Source organism: Leptodactylus fuscus, chromosome 2 (assembly GCF_031893055.1).
Source record: "Leptodactylus fuscus isolate aLepFus1 chromosome 2, aLepFus1.hap2, whole genome shotgun sequence".
NCBI lineage: Eukaryota > Metazoa > Chordata > Amphibia > Anura > Leptodactylidae > Leptodactylus > Leptodactylus fuscus.
The window spans coordinates 92,915,076-92,932,353 of NC_134266.1; the positions used below are offsets into that span (position 1 = coordinate 92,915,076).

The 17,278-nt window shown below is 40.5% G+C and overlaps 1 protein-coding gene across 1 annotated transcript in view; it reads left to right on the forward strand.

Moving 5' to 3' along the window:
* LOC142194809 (membrane cofactor protein-like) overlaps nt 1–17,278 on the forward strand; it is a 57,896-nt gene that overhangs the window by 25,369 nt on the left and 15,249 nt on the right. The window contains exons 6-10 of the mRNA XM_075264179.1: nt 2,440–2,622; nt 4,774–4,953; nt 9,556–9,597; nt 10,783–10,839; nt 11,385–11,438. Coding sequence (XP_075120280.1) covers nt 2,440–2,622; nt 4,774–4,953; nt 9,556–9,597; nt 10,783–10,839; nt 11,385–11,438 — 516 coding nt within the window. The remainder of the gene's footprint in view (nt 1–2,439; nt 2,623–4,773; nt 4,954–9,555; nt 9,598–10,782; nt 10,840–11,384; nt 11,439–17,278) is intronic.

Below are 17,278 nucleotides of genomic sequence, written 5' to 3' on the forward strand. Positions count from 1 at the left end.
ACAATCTACTTTCCTCTCCGCATGACTCGTGCAGAGATCTCCCGGAAACCACATGGACCCCATTATAGCCTATGGGGTCCATGTGCTTTTACTGCACAGCGCTTGCAAATGTGTTTGGTATTCTGTTCGGGGACGGTGGGGGGGTCCTTTCAGGTCATTCGGGATTCTCAGAAATATTAACTGATGTACTCATCTGACTTTCCATGTCCTCATATTGCTGGCTTATGAGGAAACATAACTCATGATATGAAAATGTCCAAACTTTATTTGAATAACTGCAATAAGAAGTATGTGTTGTGAGCATTAAAAAGGTTCCAGGAAATGTGATATCTCCAGGCTGTCACTGTGTTTTCCCCTTTTGCAAGTAGTACTTATCTGTGCTAGAAACTGTAATTGCCAAAGGTTGTGGTACAAATGACATGCTTTATTAATTATCCACGCTTATAAAGAGATAGGTTAATGGCTTTTCCCACTATTCACTCTTATCATGATCTCAGGTAGTCTCATAGAAGTGCATGGCCAAACGTCCATATTACCTCTCCACTGGGGAACCCTTATTAGCCTGATCAGTGGGGTGATTAAAACTCTTCCTGTAACCAATGGGTAAGGGGATAATTAACAATAGGAAACCCCATTAATTTAGATACTTGTTGGACTACACAACATATTTGGTACTTCTTTTAACGCTCGTTGTTAGGGATTTTGGGACAATTTTTATACTTTTGGCAGGCAGAAATAATACCCTTGTATTTTCTCGAAATAGACATCTGGTACCTTCATATAGTTCTGCAACAAAGTAATATTTTAATAATGACCCAGCTCCCTAGAGTTTGCAATCTACGGGGAAGATGGGCAACCACATGCATAATATGTAATGTTTTCTGCTGACTCAAGCAGAACCTTAGAGAACCAACAACTCCTGGGGGAGAGAGAGGGGGGGACTTAAGTGGTACATAGGGCATACATGTAATGCAACATTAAAACATATTTTCACTAAATCATTGAAAATGAGAAAACCAAAAGGTGTCTCCCTCCAGATACAAAGATCTAAGCCACTGAGTTGACAAATAGACTATTTCTGACATAATCAGATGGCTGTATGGAATGACTATGGCTCACCTGAACAGGGTTCGCCGCCTTAAAGTGATATATTGCTGTGCGTTCCAACACTGGATCTGTGCTGTTCCCTACTCACAGCATCACTTAAGGATTTAAGTCTGTATGCCACAGTCGGCTGGAAATCGTAAATCACCATGATGCAGCAAGCTTGACTCAGCCAAGATGTGGTTTGTTCAGGAAATGTGATCATTACTCAGGCTGTATTACGTAGACCTCAAGGCTTAAACCTTTAGGCAAAACAAAAAGAGCCGATTAAGGGTATGACTAAAATGGAGTATATTTAGAGCAGAGTATGTAAAATATGAAAACCCACCTCCAACTTCATGTTGGAAAGTGAGGTGAATGTATAGTTTAAAGACAGATTCATTGACGGAGCAGTATAACCTCTGTTACTGGTGTGGGAGGAAAAATATATCCTTGTATCGTGTTAGCCAGTGGATATGAAATGAAAAAATTTTTTTGAGAGAAGTCCTCAGTAGTTGATACCTTTTTTTAATGGCTAACTTAAAAAATTTTTTTATGACATATCGAGCTTTCGGGACTACTAGGTCTCTTCATCAGGATGGTATAACACAATTTCTGAAGGTAGGCATATATATACACAGGAATGGAGTGTTAGATGCGAAATAGATGGAAAACAGAACGTGTAAATAAACAGTTTTAAAAAAACATATATCAGTTCACAGGAAAAGCTCTCTGGGTTTATTGCTTCTTTTGATCAGTGACATGGTGTCTAGTTGTTGTAAAACGTCATAAAACCCTGTGCCTGATTTAATCCCCTTTGGAGAGTGTTGAAGGTCATCATGAGTTTAATCTCCCATATGCGGCGATCCTTTCTGTTTCTGAAATTTCCTCTTAGTATCAGGATCTTCATATCCTTGGTGATATTATGATTTTCATTGCAGAAGTGTTTTGGCACAGGGAGGTCCAGTCTCTGCTCTCTAATCGTATGTCTGTGTGAGTTCATCCTCATCCTAAGTGACTGTCCTGTCTCACCTACATACAGGTCCCCAGGACACTTGGTACACATTATTAAATACACCACATTAGGTGTGCTGCAGGTGGTGTTACCTGGGATCTTGTAGTGTTGAGCAGAGGACGGGATCTTGGTGTGGGAGGGACATTAGTAAAATGTTTAATCACTCCCATGATTGCTAATTCCTAAATATTATACCTAGACCCTTGTATAATATCAAAGCTATGATGTTGAGCTATGAAATGCATTGCTGACAGTGAAATGGGAAAAAAAAATAAAGTTTTAGAATGTAAAAACTCATTACCTATATTAAAGGTATTAAAACTTTTTGTTCCCTTTTGCAGTTCAGCTGTGTCCCCCTCCATATGCAATTCCAGATGGAACATTTAGTCCAGATAAGGATGACTATCAATACCAGGATGCTGTAACCTACACATGTGTCAATAGCACACTAGTGCTTATTGGGGAAGTGTCTATATCTTGTACAGCCCATGGGAACTGGAGCTCGGATCCTCCAAAGTGCAAAGGTACAAACATGGCTTTTTCTTTATACTGCATATCCCCATCGCTTTTACCACATTTCTATTGAGATGATATATCATTTTTACCCACTGGATTGCTGAGAAATGTAGGAATCAAAGGGAACCTGTTGCAAGGTTTTTTCCCTTTTGTTATGTTGAGAAAAAAAAAAGAAAAAAAAGTCCATTTAAAAGAAAAAAGCAAAAAAAAAAAAAACCCTTAAAAAGCAATTACCCAGACCCCATAGACTATAATGAAGTCTGCCGGGTTTCTGTGGAGATAAAAGTCCTGCTTGCAGTCCTAGTATGATTTTTCAGGATTTTTGGAGTATGCTTTAAAGAGACTCCATACACCAAAAATAATCTCTAGTTACAGTTCATTAAAAAAAAAAAGTGTCCAGGCAGCTATACATGTAAATAGAATATAGCAGGACAGATACAATAGATCAAGTATCTATAGATACAATAAATCAATCAATCATCTTGTAAGGCAGACCCCTCCAAAAGAATTGGACACTGACTTTAAGGGAGCGATCTTTAAAGGATGGTGAGAACTTTTTTCACCACAATAAGGGTTGACTATTGGTAGTGTCGGGCTCTCTCCCATATATCGGTTAGTCCTGCTTGTATCACTCCACTCCCAAGTCTAAGCGTTGTTGCTGCTTCCAGTCATCAGGGGGAGCCAACCACTACACTTGGATATAGTGGGATGCTTGTTGCAATGACATGGGATCCGACAGTTACATGCCTTTTGGCAGGAATGACATACATCTGTGTGTGAGAACCCATCCACCATTCACATTTACCAACTATAGTTGTTTTGGGTCTAATGGTGTCTTGTCCTAATCCATCTGTCGGATCCAAAAAAATAGAAGACCCTGTCTTCTAATGACTTAAATGCATTTCAGCAGGACCACCGGTCGCGTCCACATTCAGCTGAGCTGCGGCCAAGCTGAATGTATAGAAGCAGAAAAGGAACACCCACTCTCTGGATTTGTGGGGGTTTCAGAAGTCAAACCCCAAAGAATAGATGTTTATCCTCTATTGTATGGATAGAGGATACATAGTTTTTGTGGCATAACCCCATTATTGTCACATTCTGCCAGAAACTGTACCGTTAGATATGCTTTAAACTCCAAACTAATGAAAGGATTCCATTTCTCCTGAAACCATGTCAACACCATATTGTGATGCAAACTAAACATTGGAGAGTATGCAATAGTGTCATGGGGGAATCTATGGATGACACATTTATCAGGATCTATGGCAGTCTATAGGTCAGATGAAATCCACACCATACAGAGCACTTTAATATCTAAATGTGACTAATCCACCTTTTCTAACTATAAAGGGTAGAGAGGCTAGTACGCGATGTTTGTAGGTATTCCACATATGGGCCTTTCATATAGGAAGATAACTCGCACACTACATATATGCTAAAAGCAGCATCCACCACCTGCTGTCTGCGCAGTGCTAACTATGCAACCCTACACATAACTGGTTTCATATTATCCATTTTGAATTGGCCATCTTAGGATGTATCTAGTTACAGGAGCAGATTTGAGGTGTCACATTTACAGGTATGCTAGTCTGGACTTGTCATAAATTTTTTGTTTCTATGCATAGTGGTAACTGATTTAGTGAGTATCGTCAGAACCCAGCATATCAATCCAGCACCAAAGATAGGAAAATGTGGTTTGATAAAGATCACCGTATCCTATTGTGAATTGATGCCAGCAAAACCTTTGATTCTGGTGACTCCAACCTATATGCCGGATTATGTTAACAGTCTCCTATTATACAGTATATCTCCGATTCATTTATCATCTGCTCACAGGAAAGACTACAAATGTATGATCTCTTGAGTCCCCTCTGATGATACCTCACTTATCACTAGAATAGGTATCCTGAATTCATGTGGTGCTTTGCCATCTCTTAGCAAGCCTTTCCTAACACTACTTACTGTTTGTTTACTACAGTATTCAGATTTATTTGAGATGGGAACAGGGCACAAAGCTGGCCATCATTACAGTTGTTTATGGCATATCCTGTGCATATGCCCTTAACATTTATTATGCAACAACGCTTTAATTTGCTTATAAAGTCTTATGTGTATGTGTATTTGTGTATTTCTGAGCTGTGGTTTTTGTCCCCATTCAGTTGTACAATGTTCAACTCCAGAAGTGAAGAATTCAGAAAAAGAATCAGGATTTACTGGTCCATACAATCATAATTCTGGTGTCAGATTTAAGTGTTTACCTGGCTTCACCATGGAAGGATCACCTTCTGTAAAATGCAATAGTAGTAGTGAATGGGAACCTGCTCTACCTACTTGCAACAGTAAGTTATCTGTCCAGTTTTGGGGTTTTTTGTTTGTTTTTTTTGTCATATAGAATCCTATATGGTTTGGTGTTTATATATTCGGTGTATGATAATACCAAACATATATTCAAATAGAAGTATATAGTAATCTAGCATAACATGGAGCTTAAAACCATTTTTCTCAGGCCTGATGCTACTTTTGTTTTTAGATAGAATCTCTATTATTACAAAGAAACCTAATCTGCAACAAAACGAAGAGTGTCTATTTTATGAGCGATTCTAATGTGACGTACATTTTTCAACAAATAGTATTGTGAGGTAGTAACTGGATAAGTGGTATTATGGACTAAAATAGTCTATTGCAGAGCGAATGTAAGATATTATTTTTGGCGGGAGGTTTATTTATTGTGCAAAATAGTTGACAAGGTTGGATAAAGACACAAGTCCAACCTATAACCTTTCTATGTTGATGGTAAAAAAAAATATCTCCACGAAAAGAATGCTAATTGCCCCACATTAGGGTAAATATGGCTTCCTAAAAAGGTGAAGTAGTCTCTTTAGTAATAATGTTGAAACAATATCACCGCTATTAGTTCACCTTCTCTTATATCCCTAAACTACTACCAATAGCCTCACTGAAGGTTTTTTTTTTTTAACTTTCTAAATTTATTCTTGTTTGTATTATCAGAATCTGACTTTATCGACCTATGTGCCCTATAAGATAGATCACTTCTAGCCACCCCCAGTTGCGCCTGGCTGTTACGCAGCGCTTCGCCAAAGCACCTCCTTGGCGCAAAGCAGCTTTGAAATGATGAATCCTGTGTTTGATATATGGGCACCATGTCTACTCGGCTGAACAGTTCAAAATCCATGACAGTTCTGACAGTGTCCTCTATAGTAAATTGCCAGTACACTTCATTTTACTATGGATGCGCCAGATTCAGCTGTTGCTGGCTTGAGTTGACTTATCCGTGCAACAAGTATGTATATGAAGCCCAGGTTTGGTTAGGGCTTGGGCACTGTGACTATTCAGCCAAGCAGGTGCACATCAGTGACTACAGTAAGGTAGGTTTTTTTATATTTTGCAATTGGAAATAAACCTTTGTTTATTCCATAATGCGTTTACTGATAATACAGATAAACAGCTTTAGAAACTTAAGACTACAATATACGCCAGTCTTGGTGGTTTAGAGACATAAAAGGAAGTGACAAATAGTACCATTTATTTATTTATTTATTTATTTATTTATTTATTTTGTAAGATGCACTGGGTGTTTCTCAAGGCTGTCCTGTTAAAATCTCTTGCTTTCCTGGATCCTCTTTTATACCTGTCCTACAGATCTATAACACTAGATGGTGTTTTCAGTCACCAGTGGTACGAGGAAGGAGTACCTCCTGTCTTCTCTGGAATTCATTTTAGCTAACCGCTCAAGCTGTTAGATCTAATACAGGAATTCAGGAATTACACTCTGGTATTAGAGTTTACTGTGGATGTATATTCTGTTATTATATATTTTTGCATAGATCAAATCTATATCTGTCTAATCTGCCTTTATGAACATATTCTATTACAAACTGAATGAGAATATATCCAGGTCTTAGTGATCAATGCAAGAAATTATACAATTAAAGGGGTTGTCCAAGATAAACTGATAATTAACCCCTAAACTAAACTCCCTCCCGCCACCTAACTTCTAATTTACTTCAATTTAAAAAAAAAAAAAAATGTTTCTGAAATGGAATGTCACCAACACTCTTCCTCCTCCCCTATCCCCATCATTACTTACCAAGCCTTCCTGTGTCCGGGGATGGCTCATTCCTTTCTTCTAGCCGTGGGCGGAATAGGTTAGCCAGGCAGACGAGGGAAGGTGGGAGGGGCTAGGCTTATCGAGACAGTGAGTGGGAGATGCTAAGCTGAGTGAGAACGGAGGGTTTTATAACAGGGGGGGGCTTAGTGAGATGGAGTTAGTGCAACTGCTGCACAGGAAGCTAACGGCATGTAAACAAACACAGAGGATGCAGCAGCAACCATTAACACCCAGAAATTAATCTAAAAACTGCTAAAGGTATATGGGTGTATTTATTAGCCCATCACTAGCACTAACAGACCTTTGTTTAAAAAAAAAAAATGCCTCGAAAACCCCTTTAATTACTCATCTTACTAATTGCTTTATATGTGTTGGCGTATCGTATGTCTGCCTTGCATAAATTAATGTAGCTAATCTGATTGAACCCATCCTTTTCCTGAGTCTCCAGAATGAATATAATAAAACTGAGGATTCTACCAACAATTACCCTATAAGATCCAATTAAGATATCTATCCGCATAGATAAATTTAAGAGGATTGTAAAAGCCAATTTCACAATCCACTGAAGCTTGGGTTATGGGTTTTTATACTCTTAATACCCATCAGTTTCCAAGCTATGATGAGATTTACCCACACAACATGGTGGGCCTGAATATAACTAGTACAAACGGGTGCCACCCACCTCATTAAAGATAAATTTTATATGTGGATTGCTAGGCTATGATGTGTACAATATTGGAGTCTACACTCATTGATGACAAAAAAAAAACATACCTGGAAAAAATTGAGGCTGCAAAACTTGGCATGTAGATATGTAAATGATTACAGAGGTGGTGCTTGTCCCCACAGCTCCATAAATGCTAACAAAGGCTGCTTCAGCCCACATACAGCAACAGTTTCCCAGAATTAGCTCTGCCAGATTGCAACACTTCATTGGCCTGCCTGATCACCAGATTTGTTGCCAGTTGAGCATTAACTGGACAAGCTGGCACACCACTGTATTTTGCCTTTACTGGTCAGGCCCAAAATTCCATAAGCAGATTTTAACAAATTTCACATCACTGGAAAATGTGTATTTTCCGCCTCCCATTCATTCCGCTAGCTGAATATTTGCATTGAAATAAAATTACTGGATCCTGTTTTATTTACCCTCTACATGAGAAGAGAAAAAAAAAAAAAAAGCTGATTATAGTTTTTATCTTAAAGGGAGTTTATCATTAGAATCCCTTTTTGAGATAATACCATGTTGGAATAGCCTTAAAGGGATCCCATCATTGGATACCCTTTTTTTTCTCGATAACACGTCGGAATAGCCTTAACAAAGACTATTTGTCTCCTACCTTTAGATGTCTTCTCTGCCCCCCGTTCGGTAGAAAACCGGGTTTTTTTCAGTATGCAAATGAGTTCGCTGAGCCTGCATTCAGGATGGAAATCCTGCGCATGCTCGGTCAGCTCTGATATTGGCTGAGATATAACTGTGATATAACCTACCCTTATTTTCTCTACATGTTACGCAGCTCCATACTCCATACCTCAATAACATTATTCAATTAGAGACCAGAACAGTGCTGAATACAGAAACAGGGGAAAGCATGAAAAAAATGCAGGATTTCACAGAAAAGATCCAAAATTTGTTAAAGGGATTCTATCGTTGGGGAAACTCATTTTTAACTAAGCATGTAATTAAATAGCCTTTAGAAAGGCTATTCCACACATACCTTTTGTTTGTAAATCCTCTCACCCATTTTTGAATTAGCCCGCTTTTATTGATATACTAATTAGCCTCCAGCGTACACCCGTAAGTGTCTTTGAGTACTGCTTGTGTGATCAATGTACATAGGAGGAGGCTGATGATGATGACGACGACTCATCAGTTTCCCTGCATTCACCTCCCCCTCTGTGTATACACAGCAGACAGTGCTCAGTGAACTTCCGGGTGCACGCTGGAGGCTAATTAGCATATAATTAAAAGTGGGCTAATTCAAAAAACGGCTTGGAGGATTTGCAAAGGTATGTGTGGACAGAGAGTCGGACATGCAGTACTCTGTATCCGGTTTAAAAAAAAACGGATTTGCAGCAGAGAGCATAAAACGCTCACCGGCGCTCACGGCCAGACCCAGTCTGACAGCTCTCAGTCTTCTGCATGCAGAAGACGGAAAGCTCAGAACGGACTCCGGGCGCTAGTGTGAACCCAGCGTGATTCTGTTACTGCTAGTGGATAAAAGTCTGGCCATGGTCATGTGATTTACGGTCCATGGTCATGTGATTATCACACAAGTGCACAGCTGATTACCAGGCAGTTGTCTGATTACTGGGCTGTGACTATAACAAGCGGCACCTGTGTGCTCATCACATGACCATGGACCGTAAATCACATGACCATGGTCAGAGTTTTATCCACTAGAAGTAACAGAATAAATGACAGCAAGCAGAGATCTAGAAAACTGTGAGGAATTGATACAGAAAGTATAGTGGAAACTTGTACAACTTTTTATTATACAAACCATAACAATTGTCTCTCAATATTGGTCTGAAAGTGGCCGACCCCTTTAAAATGAGTTTTTCCAATGATAGGATCCCTTTAATAAAGTATGTTACGAAATTTATTGATGACACAAATACTGTCTGAAAATTTAGTTACGCTTTAAATCTAAAGGTTACTGGCTGCAGTTAGTTGAACTCATTTCTTCTTCTTCATCTCATCTTCATGTCTTTATTAATAATAATATATGTAACATGCATTTGTTGACAAGTATTTTAACACTAAAACAAACTTAACATTTTACTAACACCGGTTTTATGTATGTATGAGGAATTGAAGCTGAGCGTCCACCAAACACCACTGAAACTGGAGGTAAAACTCACCACTGTTGGGTAATATTCAGAAGAATAACTAAGTCCTGAAGGGGGCTGTCTAGGCAAAAATGGACACCCATATTTTTTAAAATTCTGCTGGGGGTAGTTAAAAAAAAAAAAAAAAAAAAAAAAAAAAAAAAAAAAAAAAAAATCATGCTCCAGTGCCTCCCTGCACGGTCCAGTGCCTCCTGCATGATCTAGTGCCTCCTGCATGGTCTAGTCCCACAGCTCCATTCTCTTCTGACAGAAGTACCTGCCGCACTTTACCGATGAGATCAATCAGTGGTCTCAGGAAGGGAGTCGGGAATGTCACTCCCTGTGACTTTCCTGGTTCCTTTCCTGAGGCCAATCAGTGGCCTCAGCGGAAGAGAGCCAAGACATCACAGTCAACCAGCAAGAAGGCAGACAAGCTGCGAGATTGGACCACGCCGGGAGGACACTGAGGACATACAAGTGTGATTAATTTTATTTTTCCCACCTCCACAGCTTATTTTAAAAATAATTGATTTTTCCGGACAACCTCCTTCATGTATCTCATGGATAAAAAAAGAAAAAAAAAAATCTCAGTACATTTGTCTCATTTTCAATGTGATGTCTCCAAATTTCTTTGGAAAAACTTTATTAAAAAGTGGCTTAGTTATTGATTTTTGTATAGATAAAACCCAATACTGCATGTGTAATCTGCTTCCAACATTCTAAATACCGTCTCTTAAACCTACTTTATGCATTATAAATTTGTGATTAATTTTGGTTGCTTTTCCATATGTCTTGACTTTTGACAAAACTTGGTTTATGTGCTTCACCTTGGTTCCTACTTGTAGTTGTGTGTAAAACTCTGAGTAATTTTGTGGATCGGGGTACGGTATTAAATTAAACTGAAAAAAAAAATCCAAACTTGAACCTGCAAAACTCAGATTTGTATGCACTGCTTGTATATATTGTTTATTCGCATGACTGGACGCTTCCTTTTTGCTTGTACCGTACTCCAAATGTACAAGAGAAATCTCTGGAAAATGGAAATCTTACAAAAATGGTTCAAACCGCTCTAATACTCAGATTACTGAATGAAGTCAAATTTAATTCCTCTGTACTATTTGGGTGCAATAATGTTGCAACATGATATCAAGCCTTTGAATTTCAGTAGAAAAACCCACACATCAGAGCCATATTTATTTAATCCTAGGTTCAACTGTCACTCAAGTTCCATCAACTACACCGAAGGAAAATGGGAATAATGGAGGTAAAATTCAAATAAAAGATAACTTGGATCAATGAATTTGTACTGTATCCCTCCACGATGGGGGATGGGGGAGTCTGTAATGACCAAACCTCTTCAAGGGTCCACAAAATTAGATAAACCTAAATCTGTATGTTTTCAGTGGGGAGAAGGCAGAATGCCATCGTTTGGCATCTCCTTATCTATTACAGGAATACAGTATTGACATTAGGGATTGTCAAAGGTGGCCAGAAAACTGTGTGTGGGCACCGTAAGGAAAATAATGTGCTGCTTTGCAGAAGGGCACCCATCATGTGACAATCTGCATATGTGATAGTGCAATATAGATACAAATGCATACCATAAGTATGTTTTCTGTAGAGGCCATATGGCAATCATATTCTTAGGAATATGTGTATCATGATGATACACCCAGTGCTGAATACTGTAAGATTTGATTGTGATTCCACAGGAGCAGCTTTGGGTTCAGTGTATTTACTTTACTATCATATACTTTGATATGTGGTTTTTCTCTACTGAAATTCAAAGTCCTGTTTATTTAATCCCAGGTTCAACTGTCACTCAAACAACAACTAAACAGCCGACAGGCAACGAAAATGGAGGTAAAATAAAGCATAAACTTCTAGTTTTATGAGGGTTTTTTTTTTGTTTTGTTCCCCCCCCCCCCCCCCAACAACCTAAACTGGTTATTTAAAATGAGAATCTGCAAAGTTCCAGTGAACGCCATAGCAAGGAGAAAAAAAAATCAAGTGCTGAACTACCATTTTTTTTCGCAGTTTCACTTTTTGAATAAAACATGATCAAAGCAATAAATATTCCCCAAAATGGTATACCGTATAAGCCGAGTTTTTCAGCACAGTTTTTGTGCTGAAAAAGTCTGCCTCGGCTTATATTCGAGTCATTACGGTAATAACCGTAGTTACAGACCCGACATACAGACACGGGGGCGGGTGCCAGGCCGCAGCATCGCCACGCTCCTGGCGGAAGTACCGAGGCCTTCAAACAGAAGTACTGTAAGTACTTCTGTAGTTTGAAATCAACAGCATCGCCATGGCAATGCTGCGGGCCTGGCACCCGCCCCGGTGTCTGCATGCCGGGTCTGTAACTACGGTAGTTGTAGTCTGTAGCTATAATGGCGCCGCTCTGCTCCAGAGTGGTCGCCATTGTAATCGGCACCTCCACTGTAACTCTTACAGTGGTAATGCTGGAGTTCCTGAGCACTGGAGTTACAGTGGAGATGCCCTCCTCTGCGGGGAAGCGGCAAGTGCCGCCATGCCCCTGGAGAGAGGAGGGAGTGGGCACGACCGCTCTCTCAAATGCGTCGCTGAGGGAGATCCCCGGCCGCCGGAGCTGAAGGGGAGATCCCCGGCTGCCAGCAGGAGTGCGTACCTGAAGGAAGACATCGGCCGCCGGACCTGAAGGGGAACTGTGGCCGGCTGCCGGCAGAAGCGCTGAGAGGAAATCCAGGAAGCAGAGTCTGCCGAGGATTCCCCCAGCGGCCGGCCACAGTTCACACTTCAGGTCTGGTGGCCGAGGTCTTCCTTCAGGTCCGCCCCTCAGTGCTCCTGCTGGAGATTCCCCTCAGCGCCTCTGTAAAGGCTCCCCGGCCGGCAGTGCTTTTCTTTTGCAGGTTGCTCTATGCAGCCTACAAAAGAAATGATGATTTTTGCAATGTATTGCAATGCATTAGCATTGTAATGCATTGCATTAGTGATCAGACCCCCTGGGGTTCAAGACCCTTAGGGGGTCTAATATATGCAAAAAAAAAAAATTTTTTAATAAGTAAAAAAAAAAAATAGTCTAAAAAATACAAATCACCCCCCCCCCCTTCCCTAGAACACATATAAAACTAATACTGTGAAACACATACACGTTAGGTATCCCTGTACAAATCTATAAAAATATGTACGATAAACGCCATAGCTGGAAAAAAAAAGTTGTCTATCTGCCCCTATCCGGAGACTGTTTTTTTTTTCCCCCACTTGGAATTCAGTCTGACTATAGCCAGGCTAAATGTAGGGTATCTGCAGTGCTCCTATTCCGTCGGGAAGGGGTTAATAGGAGCACTGCAGATACCCTATATTCAGCCAGGCTGAATTCCAAATGGGGGGAAAAACCCCAGTCCTCAAGCTCAGGGAAGGGGCAGACAGACAACCAAAACACCCCCTCCCCTTTCCCAGCACCCAGCAACTACTGCACCCAAACACTCCGACCATTTTAATTTTGGAAATTTTCCAGTAGCATTTCCCCTCTTGGCTTATACTCGAGTCAATACGTTTTCCCAGTTTTTGTGGTAAAATTAGGGGCCTCTGCTTATATTTGGGTCGGCTTATACTCTAGTATACATCTGCCATACAAAAAGACTCCCTATGCATCACCATACACAGCAAAGACTGTGGGCACCACCACCCTATTTCTTTTTGCTATCAAATGTAATGTCTTTTTCCCTGGTAAGTGCTCATTTGCTATGGTGAATTTTAGTCTTTTTCCTTTTAAAAGGAGTTTAGATAGGTTAATAATTTTACAAGAATGTTGACATGAGCAGAAAAATAAAGCAGGGCTAACCACTTGGTATTTTAGTTGTAAGCTGCTTAAAAAAGGACCTTTTGCTATCTCCACCAACTCCAGTTCTTAAAAATCTGTTAATAGGTGGTACTACACTGTTCCTTGCACAGTTGAATTTTTTTTTCTTTAGCTCCCTCTGTTCCCAAGCATTCAGGGCAGTTTTGGTGACCGGTAGGCTACTCCAGAGCTCCCATCGGAAGTGAACAGTGTCAAAGCACAGAACTGCGCTCCTGCTTGACTCCTGCTATTTCAATGTATTTGGGTTCTCTACAAGGCAGCAAAACTAACACTTATTTCTTAGTAACAAAAAAAAATTCAAGCAGTCCCGAAATCAGTGGAGTGGTGCCTATTAAATGATAGAAAGAGCTTGGCTTGGAACATGGAAGGTTCTCTTCTAAGTGTTCTTGATTCATTACAGTTTTGCAAACAGGTGTAAATAAGTTTTGCAAAAAGACTCAATTTGCAATAGGGGCTGAATAATTTTGTGATTGTGCTCTTATAAGTGTTCCAAAATTTACTGTGGTTTTTTGAGCCAAAGCCAGGAATAGACTGAGCAGAAGTTTAGAAGTATAAGAGATTCTTATATAATTCTGCTTTCTTTTGTGTAGCCATTCTTGGCTTTGGCTTAAAAATGGCAGCAAAGTCTGTAACAAAAAAAGCTGTGTTTCCACAACATGGAGTCTTAGGGTCAGTGCATACGAAGTTTTTTGGCACTGATTTTAACGCTGAATCCGCTTTAAAATCAGCCTCTAAAAAAAAAAAAAAAAAAAAAAAAAAAAAAAAAAAAAAAAAAGCCTCCCGAATAGAACTCTGGAAGCTGATTTTGAGGCAGATTCAGCATTAAAAATCAGTGCCAAAAAATGTGCGCGCTGACCTTTAGCCTTGAGCAGATCGAGTTCGCTTGGTGACCCAAAGAACAGAAACCCTAAGAATGCAAACGCTAGTGTGAACCTAGAGAGTGTGTGTTTTTAATATTTAATGTATATCTCCACAACCCCCCCCCCCAATCAGTGAGTCGACAGCAGTGAGCGAGTACTATATACAGTGTGCGTGTGTGTAGATGGTAAATAAATACATATAACTTAAAAATTTAATAATGTTAACTGCTTTTGCCAGTAAGAGGTTGGCGCTTTCCTTTCTGCAGTGCAAGTCTGTAAATCATAAATCATTCATCTGTGATCTGCACAAAGCAGAATTGCTTGTGATGCAGACTGCCAGCCATCAAAGAAAATTGCGGTGAAGGATGGATTAGCCCACTGTTTTTTTTTGTTGTTGTTTTTTTTTTTTTTTGTCCATGTAAGAAAACCCCTATACAACAAAAACAGAAGAGGAAGTCTCCCAACTACTTTCTTCATCTCGCCCTACAACTTGCAGTAGTGACCCCTTCCCCTCACACCTTCTCCAATCTCTGTCACCTGCTGTCACTACTTACCTTACTAAAATATTTAACCTCTCTCTCTCTTCTGGAATCTTCCCATCCTCCTTCAAGCATGCTGTTATAACCCCGCTACTGAAAAAACCCTCCCTGGACCCATCCTGTGCTGCTAACTATCGACCCAGCTCTAACCTCCCCTTCATCTCTAAACTCTTGGAACGCCTGGTCTATTCTCGTTTAATCCGCTATCTCTCTGCTAACTCTCTGCTTGACCCCTTACAATCTGGTTTCCGCGCTCTGCACTCTACTGAAACGGCTCTCACAAAAGTCTCCAATGATCTCCTAATGGCTAAATCCAATGGTGACTTCTCTCTTCTTATTCTTCTGGACCTCTCTGCAGCTTTTAACACTGTTGACCATCATCTCCTCCTCACTATGCTCCACTCAGTCGGCCTCATGGACACTGCGCTCTCCTGGTTCTCCTCTTATCTCTCAGACCGTACTTTCAGTGTATCATTTGCGGGCTCTGTTTCTTCCCCTCTTTCCCTTGCTGTTGGGGTTCCTCAGGGCTCAGTCCTAGGCCCCCTGTTCTTTTCTCTCTACATAGCCCCCATTGGACTAACCATAGCCAGATTTGGCTTCAGGTACCATCTTTATGCTGATGACACCCAATTATACACATCTTCCCGTAACATCACCCCTGCACTCACACAGAACACCAGTGACTGTCTCTCTGCTGTCTCAAATATCATGTCCTCACTCTATCTGAAACTAAATCTCTAAGACTGAACTACTACTGTTTCCACCATCTAACAGATCTGTCCCTGATATATCCATTGTAGTCTCAGGCCTTACTATAACTCCTAGGCAGCAGGCCCGCTGCCTTGGGGTCATATTTGACACAGACCTTTCCTTCACCCCTCATATTGAATCACTCGCACGTTCATGTCAACTCCCCGTAAAAACATCTCCAGAACACGCCCTTTCCTTACCAGAGATACATTAAAGACACTTATTGTCTCTCTGATTCATTCTCGCCTTGACTACTGTAACTCCTTACTAATCGGTCTTCCCCTCACTAAACTCTCCCCTCTACAATCTATTCTGAATGCAGCGGCCTGGCTCTTCTATCAGTCTAGATGCTACAGCGATGCCTCTGGTCTGTGCCAGTCACTACATTGGCTGCCTATTCATTATAGAATAAAATATAAAGTTATCACTCTCATCCACAAGGCTCTCCATAATGCCGCACCTTCATACATCTCCTCCCTCATCTCTGTCTACCGCCCAACCCATGTTATCCGCTCACTCAATGACCTAACACTTACATCCTCTATTATCAGAACCTCCCACACTCGTATACAAGACTTCTCCCGAGCTGCACCACTTCTCTGGAATGCTCTACCCCGGACAATCAGATTAACTCCCAATTTCTACAGCTTCAAACGCAAACTAAAGACGCATCTTTTCAGACAAGCCTATTACAATGTCTAACGTAAACCCTTAACCCTCCTCTGTCCCCGCTCCCACATTTCCCCACATATGTCATCATCTCAGGATAACTTTATAGGTCCAAGCTCCATCCACATGCTAAAGGGCACGACTGTCGACGGCTCATAAAGTCTTATGTTTATGTAATGACAGTCACCTCTATTACAAAAGTGTCTGACCTTTGTATAAGCAATGCCGCCCCTGCTACCTCTTGTGTCACCCCCTCTACCTCATAGATTGTAAGCTCTTGCGAGCAGGGCCCTCAGTCCCATTGTGTGAAATGACTTTCTTTCTAATGTATCTTCCTGTCTGTATTTGAACCCTACAAATTGTACAGCGCTGCGGAATATGTTGGCGCTATATAAATAAAATGTATTATTATTATTATTATTATTATTATTAAAAGCTTGTCTCTGTAAATTAGACTGTGAACCTCACTGAGGTCAGGGCTGAAGTGATATCTTTTAGTTTTATAAAAATACTATGTATTCTATGTGGTGTAAAACAAAAATGATTGCTTAGCACCACTTTCAGACAGATAACAATTTTGATAAACAAAAGCAAGTGTAAAGTACTGTATGTAAAACAAAAACAACAAATCTTGCACCAAAATTCCTTATATGTGATACAGCTGAAAGTTGGCTGCTACATTTTTTGCAGTCCTAATGCTGTAATTTTTCTGGCAGTGGATTTTTCATACTGGTCATTGGCTTATGATCTGTGGGGTCCGAATCCCAGCAACTTGCACAAATCAGCACTTCTGGCAGCCTCCAGGCATCAGAAGCTGGTGCATTGGACATTGCTTACATGCAGCTTGCTCTTACCCAAGTAATAGTCTCATCCAATGCATAGCAATGACTCCAGGGAATTGCAGCTCCGCACTCGCTCTCCATCCACTACACCAGCTTCCAGTGCCTGAAGGCTGCTAGAGCGGCTTTCTTATGTAGGTTCTGGGTGTCAAACTCCCTCAGATCACCTACTGATGACCTGTGCTGTGGATAGATCACCCAT